The sequence below is a fragment of the Macrotis lagotis genome, chromosome 7 (assembly GCF_037893015.1).
Source record: "Macrotis lagotis isolate mMagLag1 chromosome 7, bilby.v1.9.chrom.fasta, whole genome shotgun sequence".
NCBI classification, from domain to species: domain Eukaryota; kingdom Metazoa; phylum Chordata; class Mammalia; order Peramelemorphia; family Peramelidae; genus Macrotis; species Macrotis lagotis.
This window is the reverse complement of record NC_133664.1, coordinates 44,853,616-44,868,464: the sequence shown is the minus strand read 5'-3', so window position 1 is coordinate 44,868,464 and position 14,849 is coordinate 44,853,616. Positions and strand designations below refer to the sequence as shown.

Genomic DNA, 14,849 nt, shown 5'->3' with positions numbered 1-14,849 from the left:
CTTCTATTTTCTCCATTCATATTTCCTTTTAATTTTTTTAAGTGAGAAAGATGACAAGTCCTACTGATATCAGTGACCTTGGCTAAATCAAAATTTGAATGATATGCTTCCAGTATAAAATAATTAAGGAATTCATTTTTATTTTCAAAATAAATTTACATTAATCTTTTGTTTTTCTCTGTATCAATTTCTTCAACTGTAAAATGAGGATAATACTTGTCTCACAAGGTTGTTCTGATATTTGAAAAGTACTTAGCACACAGCAAGCACTAAATAAATGTTTTATTTTTCTATTCCCCTCCGAAAGACCATCTACAAATGATAAAAACAAGAATAGGACAACCAACAGATACAATGTAGAAGAAATAGGCTTTTATTTTTACAATGATCTTTCCTTAGCAGCCACAAGAAGGGAACCAAGTAATTTGGTGTGTTAATGTAGAAAAAAGTGGTGATGGAACTTTAGAAGATGAAGTCAGAAAGTGGTAAAGTCTAATCAAATAAAGAAAGAAGAAAGATCCTCCCAAATTTAAAAATAAAAAAAAAATCACAGGCCATGTTTTACTTTTTTATATAGATGTAAGCCAAGGAAGATATCAACTACTACCAACTATATGCCTCTATATCTAGTAAGCACTAAAATTTCACTAAAAAAATCTTTAGAGGAATAGTCTCTGCATGTATAGAAGGTATCTTCAATGAAACATGAGAAAGAAACAGGCAACCTTTCTGGTGATGACTTTCTACAACAGACCACAACCTTATGGTCATATGGAAAATTGACTATAAAGAGAGGAAGAAAATAAGATTCTTCTGTGTTTATCATTTATTGATTTTTTTTTTAAAAAGCATCTCAGAACTCAGAACAAAATGCAGCCTTGAAGGCGCTGGTCAGAAAAAAAGTATCTTTTCCAAGCAAGTCGCTATGACACAAGACAGTACTAAGATCACAATCCATTGGGTATTGGAATGCAGGAGAGTGACAAATAAGGAATCATACTATCATCCAAGATGCTGCCATTGGCACAAAATGTGTCCTATGTAAAGATCAAACCAAATAATTCCCTTATGATTCAAGGTGCTCCAGCTGCACTTATTTAAAGATGACTGAACCCCTAAGTATAAACACCCAAACTCCAATGAAGTGAAGCAGTAACTCACTGTAAACAAAGGAGATGAGAAACACAGAGTCTAAATTTTGACAGATAGATGAAAGGCCATGTCTTGGTGGCATATTCATATTATAGACTGGAACAACATTGCAGAGTGGCAATAAGTTAAGCCCAATCTATCTACTGCCTTGTCTTTGCTGAGTACTAATCTTCTCTCAGAAATCCCAATAGCTACAAAACATCACATTCTTAGGAAGAATCAAGATTACAAACCATCTAAAGGGCAATGTAATATTAATCACTAACATTTACAGAAAGCCTGAAAGTCTGCAAAGCACTTCATATATATTAGCTCTTCTGAGCAGTGCAACCCTTGGGGAATTTCGAGGAAAGATTATCCCCAATTTAGAGATGACAACATAAAAGATCAGAGAGGCTAAGTTATTGCCTTAAACAGAGGTGAGGAACCATTTTTCTGGTTATTTGAATATTCATTACATCATTTGTGAGCCATACAAAATTATCAACTTAAAAATTAGCCTGCCAATATATTTGGTCAAACAAATAATTAATTGATCCCTAAAAAACTCCTAGGTATATTAATTTTGAGTCCCTCCTGTGGCTGCCATCATAGTACCACACCAAATGAACTCACCCTTGGCCCAGAATCACCAGTTTCTGAGGTGAGATTATGAAACCAGATCTTTCTGACTTCAAGTTCATAGGTCACTCTAATAGACAAGAGACAAGCACTTTAACACAAGTAAAGCAGGAATCTCACTGTGCTAGGCAGCAGTGAGAAAAGTGACAAGAACTAGATAACTGAAGCTATACCTAAATGGAGATGAGGAATACATGGCCATAAAACCAAAATTAGAAGCAGCAGGTGAACAATCCAAATGGTATCTAAGATTTATTTTTTTTAAAGGAGATTAAAAAGCAGTTGCCGTCTCCCAACTGCTTGCTCAAAGGACTCCAGCTGGGTCCTAAATCAATCTACATGGGCAAAATTTTACCTTAGGCAAGCCACTTAACCTGCTGCCTCACAAAAAAAAAAAAATTTCCTTGCTAACAACAGTTTTGGATGATCTTGGTGAGAGCATGGGTGGTTAACTCATATCTCCCCAATTCTACTACTATCTTAGATTACAGTAGACTCAATAGCTAAAGATCCCTTACGACTGTGATTCTTGGTTCTATGATTCCCAAGTCTTGTACAAAAATTCTGAAGTATGTGTGAAAAGGCACATAAGAGAATCAAACAGAGATTAGACCTTTACCAAGATAAGATCCAAAGGGACACAGGATTTAGACATAAAAAACAATACTATAAGCAAACTAGAAGATCAAGGAGTACGTTACCTGTCAGATCTATGGAAAGGGAAGTAGTTTATGACCAAGGAAGAAATGGAGAATATCATTAAAAAGAAACTAGATAATTTTGATTACATTAAATTAAAAAGCTTTTGCACAGACAAAACCACTATAACCAAGATCAAAAGAAATGCAGTAAATTGAGAAACAATTTTTGCAGCTAGTATTTCTAACAAAGGACTCATTTCTAAAATATACTGAGAACTGAGTCAAATTTTTAAAAAAAAGCCATTCCTTGATTGGTAAATGGTCAAATGATATGCAAAGGCAATTCACAGTCATACAAAAAATTGCTCCAAATCATTACTTATTAGAAAAATGCAAATTAAAGCATCTCTGAGGTACCACCTCACACCTCTCAGTCTGGCCAATATGACCAGAAAGGACAATGATCAATGTTGGAAGGGATGCAGGAAATCTGGGACACTAATAAATTGCTGGTGGAGCTGTGAACTCATCCAAACTTTCTGCAGAGCAATTTGGAATTATGCCCAAAGGGCAACAAAAATGTGCCTACCCTTTGATCCAGCAGCACCACTACTGGATCTATACCCTGAAGAGATGATGAAAAAGGCTAAAATCATCACTTGTACAAAAATATTCATAGCAGTCCTGTTGTGGTGGCAAAGAATTGGAAATTAAGTGAATGTCCTTCAATTGGGGAATGGCTTAACAAACTGTGGTATATGTATGTCATGGAATATTATTGTTCTTTTAGAAACCAGAAAGGATGTGAATTCAGGGAAGCCTGGAAGGATTTACATGAACTGATGCTGAACGAGATGAGCAGAACCAGAAAAATACTGTACAACCTAGCAGCAAGATGGGGGTGATGATCAACCTTGATGGACTTGCTCGTTCCATCAGTGCAACAACCAGGGACAATTTTGGGTTATCCACAATGAAGAGCACTATCTATATACAGAGAAAGAATTGTGGAGTTTGAACAAAGACTAAAGACTATTAACTTTAATTTAAAAAAACATTATCTTATCATATAATTTTACTATCTCATATCTAATTTTTCTTCATTAAAAATATGATTTCAGGGCTGCTAGGTGGCGAGTAAATAGAGCACTGGCCCTGGGGGTCAGGAATACCTGAGTTCAAATCCAGTCTCAGACACCTAATAATTACCTAGCTGTGTGGCCTTGGGCAAGTCACTTAACCTCATTTTCTTGCCAAAAAAAAGGACATGATTTCTCTGTCATCACATTCAACTGAGATCAATGTATACCATGGAAACAATGTAAATACTAACAGAATGTGTTCTGTGGGGGGGTTGGGGAAGGAAAGCAAGAATGGAGGGGAAATTGTAAAACTCAAAATAAATAAAATCTTTCTTAAAAAAATAATCAAACAATGAGAAGTGATCTATATTGAATGACATAGTATTAAGTATTGTGCATATGTTTGTGTGTGTGTATAACATAAAATATATATAAAGAGGGAGAGATACCCCCAGAGACACAGAGTCAGAAACCCAGAGAGAGACAGAAGCACAGAAAGAAATGGAGACATTATTCACATTAATTAAATCACAGACTCACCAAGCCACACACATTCCTAGATCTTTTTATACTTATTCAAAGAAACTAAGCTAATTTCTTAGTATCTCTACTTCCTTAGTCTATGTGGCCTAAAGGTCTAACAATCCATCACTTTCTATCCTTGGTCACAAAAATGGGGGACATCTGAAATAATCTCTTCTCCATGTATAACTTTTCTTACCCAATCCAAGCACATATCTATCTCAAGTCTATTTCAATAGGTTTATGTTTACTGGTTGTATTATTTATCACAAAGAACCCTTGATCGAAATGTTTCTTTATCAGTTTCTGATGTCATTTTTCAGAGTCTGGACCTTTGGGCATCATACTAATAGTGCTACTACACTAAGTGCTAATAGTGTTACTACACTATCCAAATACAGCCTGTGAGTGAATTTAAGCTCTGGTCAATCCATTAACCTACCAATAATTTGAGTGTCACCTCAGGTGTTGAATTCCATTTCCTGACATAGATGTGCTCCTCTTAGATCTCATTCAAGGCAGCAGCACATCAAACATTTCTACCCTGGTGGGAATTTGGAATGACAGGGTTGTGAACAAAAAAACAAACAAAAAAAAAACGCCTTACTGTCACAAGGTAATTGCATATGAATTATCTCATTGGTTTCTCTAATGAGTGAAATGGGAAGCACCCTTTTTGTCAGTGAGTATCCCCACCACATAATACAGTGACTGATATATGGTTGATACTTAATCAATATTTGTTAATTGATTTATTTGATAAGGAAATAGCATTAGAATAATTTGCTAGCTTACCCCATATTCATTTAGTGACTGATCTGTCACCCACTATGGTTCAAGTGCTGGGAATGTGTGTGTATGTATGTGTGTGTGTGTGTATATATATATATATATTTATATATGAAAAAACTTGATCTCTTTTAGGTACAGTACATTCTAATGTATCAATAGATCTTCTTAAAATATAAGTTCCTTGAGAAGTTCCTTATTGGTCTCCTCTCTTTAATCAAGAGAATAAATATAGTCACTTGGTGATAATGTATTCAAGGCTATACATATTACCTCCTCAGCCAGAGCAAAGAAGGAAAAAAAATCACAGCTTCTCCAGGCCAAGAGAAATGGCAAAAAGAAGTGGGGGGAAGGAGAGGTGAAGAGTTTTTTAATAAGAGTTGTACAAAGATAGCTCATGTGAGTTAGCACATTACAATCTGCACATTAGGACTCAGAGAAAAGACCAAAGTGCCCATTCCTGAAAGGAAGGTAGTGGACTTTGGCCTGAGCTCTAAGCTGCAGTAAGCCCTCCCTCTAACATCTGGTGAAAGAAATAAAATGAACGATAAAATTTTTATAGCTAATTTGAAAAGAAGTGGTGGATGAGAGGGCCCTGAGACTGATGAGAAATAAAACACTAAAAAAAAAAAAATTGCATTATAAACTCTTAAATTCTGCTAGGGAAAGGAACAAAACCTGCTTTGATATTCTTTAATAAAAAATGGGGGAGGGGTGGCTAGGTGGCTCAGTGGATAAAGCACCGGCCCTGGAGTCAGGAGTACCTGGGTTCAAATCTGGTCTCAGACACTTAATAATTACCTAGCCGTGTGGTCTTGGGCAAGCCACTTAACCCCATTTGCCTTGCAAAAGCCTAAAAAAAAATTTAAATAATAAAAATAAATAAATAATGGGGGTAAAGTAAGAAATTAATATAAGAAAAAAGGAATTTCTATTCTTCCTTACAACTATCTAGTATGATTTGTACTTATCTCTTTAAAAATAAACAAATAAGCAAATAAATAAAGGGAGGGGACACATCATTCAAGAAATTATTTTGTATTAAACTATAATGTAAATGAGAGACTAGGATTATGAGAAAAAGGAAGAATTTTTTTTAATTCTAAGAAACTTGTGAAATGCTAATTATTACATAGAATTCATAGTTTCCTACAGTTCTTTTATTTTAGGTAAATATAGCTGCACAAAAACAAAAACAAACCAAAAAATCATAGCTGAGCAAAGTGATGTACCCCATTAGAGTGGGGAATTGGAGTGGGGAATGTACAGCTACCAAAGCTGACCAAAAATTTTCTTCAAAAATTTCATGTGTCAGCATCATCCCCACTTTATGAATGAAGAAACTGAAGCTCAGAATGGTTAAGTGATTTGCCTTGCCTATAACTACCCACTGGCAAGTAGACTGAAATCCAGGTCTTCTTCCTTAGCAACTGTTGTGTACTTCCCAATGCAATGGAGTCAGGGATGACTCTCAAAACTTGCCTTGGAGGCAACTTACAGATGAGGAAATCAAAGCAATCCATAGTCATATGAAAAACTGTTCTAAATCAATAATTATTAGAGAAATGCAAATCAAAGCATTTTTTAGGTACCATCTCACACCTCTCAGACTGGCCAGTATGACCAGAAAGGACAATGATCAATGTTGGAAGGGATGCAGGAAATCTGGAACACTAATACTTTGTTGGTGGAGCTGTGAATTCATCCAACCTTTCTGCAGAGCAATTTGGAATTATGCCCAAAGGACAACAAAAATGTACATACCCTTTGATCCAACAATAACACTACTGGATCTATATCCTGAAGAGATTATGAAAAAGGGTAAAAACATCACTTGTACAAAAATATTTATAGCAGCCTTGTTTATGGTGGCAAAAAATTGGAAATTAAGTGAATGTCCTTTAACTGTGGTATATGCATGTCATGGAACACTATTGTTCTATTAGAAACCAGGAGGGATGGGAATTCAGGGAAGCCTGGAAGGATTTGCATGAACTGATGCTGAGTGAGATGAGCAGAACCAGAAGAACATTGTACACCCTAACAGCAACATGGGGGTGATGATCAACCTTGTTAGACTTGCTTATTCCATCAGTGCAACAATCAGGCACAATTTTAGGATATCTGCGATAGAGAGTACCATCTGTATCCAGAGAAGGAATTGTGGAGTTTGAACAAAGACCAAAGACTATTACCTTTAATTAAAAAAAAATTACCCTATTATGTAATTTTTCTATCTCTTATGCTTTATTTTTCTTCCTTAAGGATATGATTTCTCTGTCATCACATTCAGCTTAGATCAATATATACCATGGAAACAATGTAAAGACTAACAGACTGCCTTCTGTGGGGGTGGGGGAGGGAAGAAAGATTAGAGGAAAAATCATAAAATTCAAAATAAATAAATAAACTTTTAAAAATAAATAAATTTTTTTTTAAAAATCTTGCCTTAAATCAATTCCAAAAGTCATCATTGTAGAGTGTGTATGTGTGTAAGTGTGTGTGTTTCTGTGTGATTCACTGATCCTCAATCGCATCCATCCCTCTTCTGCTCATGGTTGACTCTCAGAAATAGAGAAAATTATTCATATATCTATAATCAGTGTTGGGGAAAATGCCTTTATAATTAATATCTCAATTTTTAAAATTCAGAATTTGGGTCCCAAAAGATCTCTACTTCTTTCTCATTTTTACTAAGCAGCAAGAAACACATACAACAACAGATACAATCAATGCCCCTCAACCCACCCCATCCCATGTACAATTTGACATAACAAGCAAAAAGTTTTCAGTACAAATAGCTCCTACCCAAGACTCCAGAGAAGCTTACCTCCTCAAGAAGACGTGTCACAGCATCTATGTCATTGTATGTTTTAGTCATCTGGCCCACTCTCTCAGCACATAAAACTGAAACAAACAAACAAAAGACCATGAAACCTTTACCTGGGGCATCAACTTCAGAACTACTGAATAATTAGCAAGGGAGGAAAGGAATAAGCATTTGTTTAGCATCTACTATTTGCTGGTGTTTTTACAACATCATCTCATTGGATCTTCACAACAACCCTAGGAGATATGCTCAATTGTTAACCCAAATTACAGTTGAGGTAACTGAGGCAGAGGTTGACTTGCCCAGAGTCCCATAGGTAATAAGCAATATTTGAAGTTAATTCTTCCCCATTCCAGACCTAGAGCTCTAATCACTGCACCATCTATTCAGTTGCTGATATCATTATGACACCTGTCTTAAATCAAGTCATCACTCAACATCATTTTTCACTTTTCAACTACAAGAAATATGAACGTTTTGCAAATGAGGATGAGCTATATTTTTTTCAATGAGTTGGGAAGTCATTACAACACAGTAGAAGTGGAAGTAGGGACAAAAAAGAGGGAGGAGAAAAGAAAGGCAGAGGAGCGGAAAAAAGATGAAGACAGGCATCTGTCTCCTGACAGTTTAACTGACTAGACCACAGCCACACAGCTAATATGTGTCAAAGATAGATCTTGAACTTAATTTTCTCTGGCTTCAAGGGTAGCTCTCTATTCACTATATCATGCTACCTAAATAGAAAAAAAAATTGACCTTTATGCATTTAAGTAACTAATTTTCCTTCAGAGAAAGGTACATTTTGTCTTCTGTTAATGGGGTAGATTTAGTTATTGGTGTGATTGGAGATAACACATGAATATCAGCATAAACAAGTGGTATATACTAAATGGGACAACCAATGACAAAATATTATTCTTCACTTTTCCTCCCTCCAGAAAGAATCTGCCAAAAGAGAGGGAATGGGGGCAGCTACCTGGCTTAGTGGATAGAGAGCACTGACCCTGGAGTCAAGAGGATCTGAGTTCAAATATGACCTCAGACACTTACTTACTTACCTAGCTGTGTGACCTTAGGCAAGTCACATAACCCCCATTGCCTTGCCAAAAAAAAAAAAAGAATAAAAGAGGGGAAATGCAACAATGAACTTTCCATTTACAGAGCTATGCATGTTAAACATTGCTTTTGGTTTGTTTTGGATTGAAATAATTTTCTTTTTCTTTGTTTAAAAGTATGCAGGGGAGGGGTGGCTAGGTGGCGCAGTGGATAGAGCATTGGCCTTGGAGTCAGGAGTACCTGGGTTCAAATATGGTCTCAGACACTTAATAATTACCTAGCTGTGTGGCCTTGGGCAAGCCACTTAACCCCATTGCCTTGAAAAAAAAATCTAAAAAAGAAAAAAAGTATGCAGGGGGAAGCTAAGGTGGCTCAGTGGATAGAGTACCACTCCTGGAGTCAGGAGAACCTGAGTTCAAATCCAGCCTCAGACACTTAATAATTACCTAGTTGTGTGACCTTGGGCAAGTCACTTAACATAACTGCCTTGCAAAAACAAAAAAAAAAGTATACAGAAAGAAGTGGGAAGAGAATTTAAAAAAAAATGGATTAAGGGCCTTCGGGGTATAATCTTTGATGATATAAGCATCACCTTTTTTATGAGACCTTTCCTGATCTCCCCCAAACTACCCTCTATTTATCTTCTTTTATACATTCACATATGAATATATAATAACATACATATATAAATATATTCTCCCCCCCAAAAGGATGAAAATTCCTTATAGGGAAGAACTCTCTTCATTTTTATCTTTGAAATTCCAGTATCTATCAAACCTAGTACATAGAAATCCTTTATTATATGCTGATTGATAAACTAAGACTGGAAGAATTTAAACTTTAGTTTAGCTTCTTCTAATAATCTAAATGCAAAATCATTCAAGAGAGGCATCTGAGAATGGAGCACATCGCAAAGTCAGTGTCAAAGGCATTACTAGCTACTGAAATAGGATAGAGCTGTAAATATTTTATTAAATGCTAGTGGAGACATTATCCTAATGAATAACCCAGGAGAAAGCAGAGCTGCTGGAATGATTTTTCAAGATGAAGGAGGCAGAGTGACCTTGAAGCCAATTCTAAATCTGACCCTCCAGGGAGAGTTCTAATTAATGGAAGGAAAATGAAAGCAGAGAACTAAAGAGCAATAGCTGCTCATGTATCTTCCACATTTTCATTTTTTGGTGAGTACTTTTATTACTATAAACTTACCAGTCTGTTAAGGGAGTTAGCTTGGCTGATTAAATGGCCTGCTCCAGCATTGTGCTCCAAGGCAGGCTATTTCTCTTAATGTCAGACAAGAGTTTCAATTAAGAATAAGTCAATGGATCTTCTTGATGGTGGTTGAAGGTGTTTAATTTGGTGTAAAAGAAATCAAGTTTAAATTACTTTAAAAAGTCATTCTCTGTGAAATCCCCTTGAAAGTATGCCACAATCTAATTGGGAACAGATTTTCATACACTGAATAAGATGAATTATTCATCAAGGTAAGCCATGATATTAAACCTTGGCACAGCTCAAGATGAAGCATGGTAAACGAGCATGTCAGTGAGACTATCACTAAAATTCTTGAGTCCAAAGAACTGGGCATTAGTCCTAACTCAAATATTTACCAAAGTTGCTGACCCTGAGCACATCATCTAGATCCTTGAATTTTCCTTGGCCATGAAATGAAAGGCAATATGGCTTAATAACTAGGGATCTTCCTACTGTCAGAAAGAACTAGGTTCAAAGTGGATGTGACATATATTTAATGTGTGATGCTGTGCAAATTAGTTAGCCTCTTAGTACCTCCAGAGTCTGCTAGGTGGCAGAGTGGATGGAGGGGACTAGCCCTGGAGACAGGAGGAGCTGAGTTCAAATATGAGCTCAGATACAATAATTACCTAGCTGTGTGACCTTGGGCAAGTCACTTAACTCCATTGTCTTGAAAAAACCAAAACAAAACAAAACCGCTTAGTACCTCCAATTAATCAACCAATATGAATTAATTGCTTATTATATGTGATATTTAGTATATACCACTTGTTTAGGCTGACATTCATGTGTTATCTCCAATCACATCAATAACTAAATCTAACCCAATAACAGAAGACAAAATGTGCCTTTCTCTGAAGCAAAGTTATTTACTCAAATGCATAAAGGCCATTTTTTTTCCTATTTAGGTAGCATGATATAGTGGATAGAGAGCTACCCTTGAAGTCAGAGAAAATTAAGTTCAAGACCTATCTTTGACACATATTAACTGTGTGACTGTGGTCTAGTCATTTAAACTGTCAGTAACCCAAACAATGCTCAAAGACTGTAAACTGCAGGATAGATGCCAATCAGCATTGCTAAAAGGGGTTTACATACTGGAAAGTTCCTTACAAAGATCAAATTTCGAGTCCAGACTAAAGATGCTGTTGATCAAAGATTTCTTATTAGATATAAACGAGAGAGAAATGTAATGAACCATGAATTAAAGTCAACAAAAGAAATGATTAAGATTCATCAACAAGCAAAATAGTATTGTGTTTTAGTATTGTCTAGGAATTTAATGTTAACTGGGAAAGAAATAAGTGAGCAATCTGCAAAAAGGAAACATTATTGAAATGATAGTTTTGGAGCTGGAAGGGACCTTGGAGGCTATCTAATCCAATCCCCTTATTTTTGTAAATGAGGAAACTTGGGCCCCTAGAGATTAAGTGACTAAAATCAGAAAGGTAGGTTAGTGGCAATGAGTCTTTGAATTCAGATTTCCTGAAACTGAAGAGGTGTTTGATAGAAGGAATGGTTCCCACCTTAACACGCATTCCCTCCATTTAACTTGACCCATCTATGCAGTCCAGGGATCCAACTTTCAATATTCATCTGTCTTCCAAAGGGCTGATAATCAAACTAAAGTTTTATCAGGTAGGTCTTGATAGTCAATAGCAAAGACCACCTATCAATGGAATACCTATGGTTCTTTCTAGTGATAAGACAATTCCAACCATACACATTTCAAAAGCCTAGTAAATCCATAGGTCAAGTATCATTCTTTATTTGGAGGTGTGGAAAGAGAGTAAGGATGGCCACATTTTGTTTGTTTCTAGGGAACTTCCACTTATCGTGAGAATTCAGTAACACAAAGAGATATGGGGAGTCAACATAGTCAAAATCATCAATCATTTATGAACATGGATGACTTATATGGCACGAAACACTAAAATGCTTCTGGGTAGTGATTTCCTTAACAATAAGGAAAAGAATAAACATCCCTGATCTGTATAACAGGCAAAGGTTTGACTCATGTATACTGACTTTTACTCATGGGAGAACAAATAATGTTTCATATTCCCACAACTGAAATGAGGCAAATGGGTAAATGACAGCTTTTTGGCATCTTAAATCACTTGAGATGCCACTCTTCAGAAGAGGAAGAATGACTTAATAAGAACTGAATATCTGTAATTATATTTTTCTCAAAGGGTAGCTAATCAGGACAAGGGCCTTTCTATCTCAGGATAGTTGATCAATCAAAAAGCATTTATTAAGTACTTACAGTACGCCAAACATCATGCTAAGTTTTGAGAGCAGTCTGACTTATCACTCCCCAAAATGGGGAACATGATTTTATATGTTCTGATTTATATGCCTTGATTTTATATCTTCTAAATTATGCTTTTTACCCATCCATTAACTGGCATCCATATATGGCTCAAGGGACACGGATTTAAATACCATATCAGAAACTTACTACCTGTATGACCCTAAGCAAGTCACTTAATCCTGTTTTCTCATGTGTCAAATGAGAGGGTTGAACTTGATTGACTTCTAGGGCTGACTTCAGGCTCTAGAGTTATGATCTAATTAATGTAGAGACAATAATTTAATCACTGGGATCATAATAAATATGTATTTCTATGCAGACCAGTAAAATTTCCAAGCAGAGTCTGATTATTCCAATCATGAAAGAGAAGCCATTCAGATGGGTGCTTCAAAATGAAAATCAGTTAAATGTCCTCAAAACTCAGAAGAAGGTATTGTTACTATGGCAGACACCAGAAAAAATGGAAACTAGAAGAGACCAAATCACCACAGCATAACTGAATGTACTCAAAAGATTCAGAAACTATAAGAATTGATCAAAATTAACTCAAAATGTGTACCCTAGGAAAAATGTACTCCATCTGTATTATAGTCATTGAGTCTCTTTAATGAAGGAAGTAGAAGTTAAAGAAACTAATAGCTTATTTGTGATTAAGAAGCATTAAGCATGTTCTGAGGCAGCTAGGTGACATAGTGAATAAGTGCCAAGTCGGAAAGACCTGATTTCAAATTTGGCTAATGTGACCCTTTTACCTCAGTTTCCTCATCATAAAATGAACCGGAGAGGAAAATGGAAACCACTCCAGTATCTTTGCCAAGAAAACCCCAGATGGAGGTTACAAAGAATTGGACACAACTGAAAAAGAACTAAATAGCAAAGACTTCTATTTACATGCTAGGACTGGAATAGATACCAAATATCCAAGAACAAATATGAAACTATCCCTGGCCTCAAGGTGCTTAAATTCTATTAGGAGAAAAAAACATGTACACAGGGAAACACAAGATCTATACAAAGAAATTGGGGAGGGGAGGAAGAGCACAGCACTAACAACCAGCAAATCAGGACCAGAATTGAATGGCTTTTGATACAGGAATCTCAAGACTTTGAACAGTAAAAACATTCTAGTCAGCAACTTTTCTCCAAACTCAGTTTAAAAATGTTCCTTTCTAAATGTATTTACATTAGCAAATGAAATTGTGAATTCCTCTTCTCCAGTGAGAGAAAAAAAATAGGTAACTATCCAGAATAATAGGTATATGCTATATTAAAAGGAGACACAGAAATTATCTCAATAATTTTCTAAATTTTTTTTGTTTTTTTTCCCAGTTTGTATTTCTAAAAGACTTGTAGAGAAGGAAAAGAGGGAGAGGCACAAATATTAGTGACAGTCTAAAAAGAGAACTGACTGAAAAAAATCAGAGGTGAATTACTAAAACAATTTCCCTCATTCCATTTTTTTAAGGGCCTACTTTTTTTTGCAAGGCAATAGAGGTCAAGTGACTTGCCCAAGGTCACACAGCTAGGTAATTATTAAATATCTAAGGCCGGATTTAAACTCAGTCCTCCTGATTCCAGGGTGATGCTCTATCCACCAGATTTGTTTTGTTTTGTTTTTGCAGTTGGGAGCAATTGGGATTAAGTGACTTGCCCAGGGTCACACAGCTAGGAAGTGTCTGTAACCAGATTTGAACTCAGGTCCTTCTTACTCTGGTGCTGGTGCTCTATCCACCACACTATCCATCTGCCCCTAAGCGCCTACTTTTTTTTTTTTTTTTTTTTTTAGTTTTTGCAAGGCAGTGGGGGTTAAGTGGCTTGCCCAAGGCCACACAGCCAGGTGATTATTATGTGTCTGAGTCCGGATTTGAACTCAGGTACTCCTGACTCCAGGGCCGGTGCTCTATCCACTGTGCCACCTAACCGCCCCCACTGTGCCACCTAGCCGCCCCTAAAGCGCCTACTTTTGCAGAACCAAGTAATGGTACCTAAACCATGGCAGGAGGAGGTTTTTGAAGGACACAGCCCATGATGCAATGCACCTTTCCAAAATGATACTTTTCTAGAAATAACTGCAACCTCCAAAAGGAGTAAGATGCTAATTTTGCTTCATGACTTCAACCAAGAGGTTCAAACAAAAGAAAAGTGACTTCAGAGGCATTTCCTTTTCAATGAGAATAATAGCATTTAATGAGAATCCAGAGAGAGAGACAGAAAGGTGAAGGGTGGGGAAAAGCTCTACTTTAGTGAAGGTTTTTAACTGATGACAGACAAGTCTAGGAGGCAGAGTCACAAGTAGCCACCTGTGAAAATGGGAAAATAATGTTAGGAAAGACCAAAGAACAGTCTTCATCTCTTGTATGGTGAAGAAACAACAGTCATACCACACAAGAGAAATCATGTTTTCTTATAAGAATCTTCAGAAACACTCCTGCCCATTATTTTCTCTCTTCTGCTCCATCAACATTCTGCCAAATTAGATCACAGATTTTTTTAATCCTGCCCTTTCCGTCTTTAAAATTTCTTCCAAATTATTCAGAACTCAGGACCAATGCGTGGAAGTTACATGAGGACAGATTTAGCTCAGC

At 36.3% G+C, this 14,849-nt stretch overlaps 1 protein-coding gene across 10 annotated transcripts in view; it reads right to left on the bottom strand.

The window, feature by feature from the left end:
* TRAK1 (trafficking kinesin protein 1) overlaps window positions 1–14,849 on the bottom strand; it is a 170,385-nt gene that overhangs the window by 57,121 nt on the left and 98,415 nt on the right. For all 10 annotated transcript variants that reach the window (XM_074195888.1, XM_074195884.1, XM_074195885.1 and 7 more), the window contains one exon: window positions 7,638–7,714. In XM_074195888.1, the coding sequence (XP_074051989.1) occupies window positions 7,638–7,714 (77 nt within the window). The remainder of the gene's footprint in view (window positions 1–7,637; window positions 7,715–14,849) is intronic.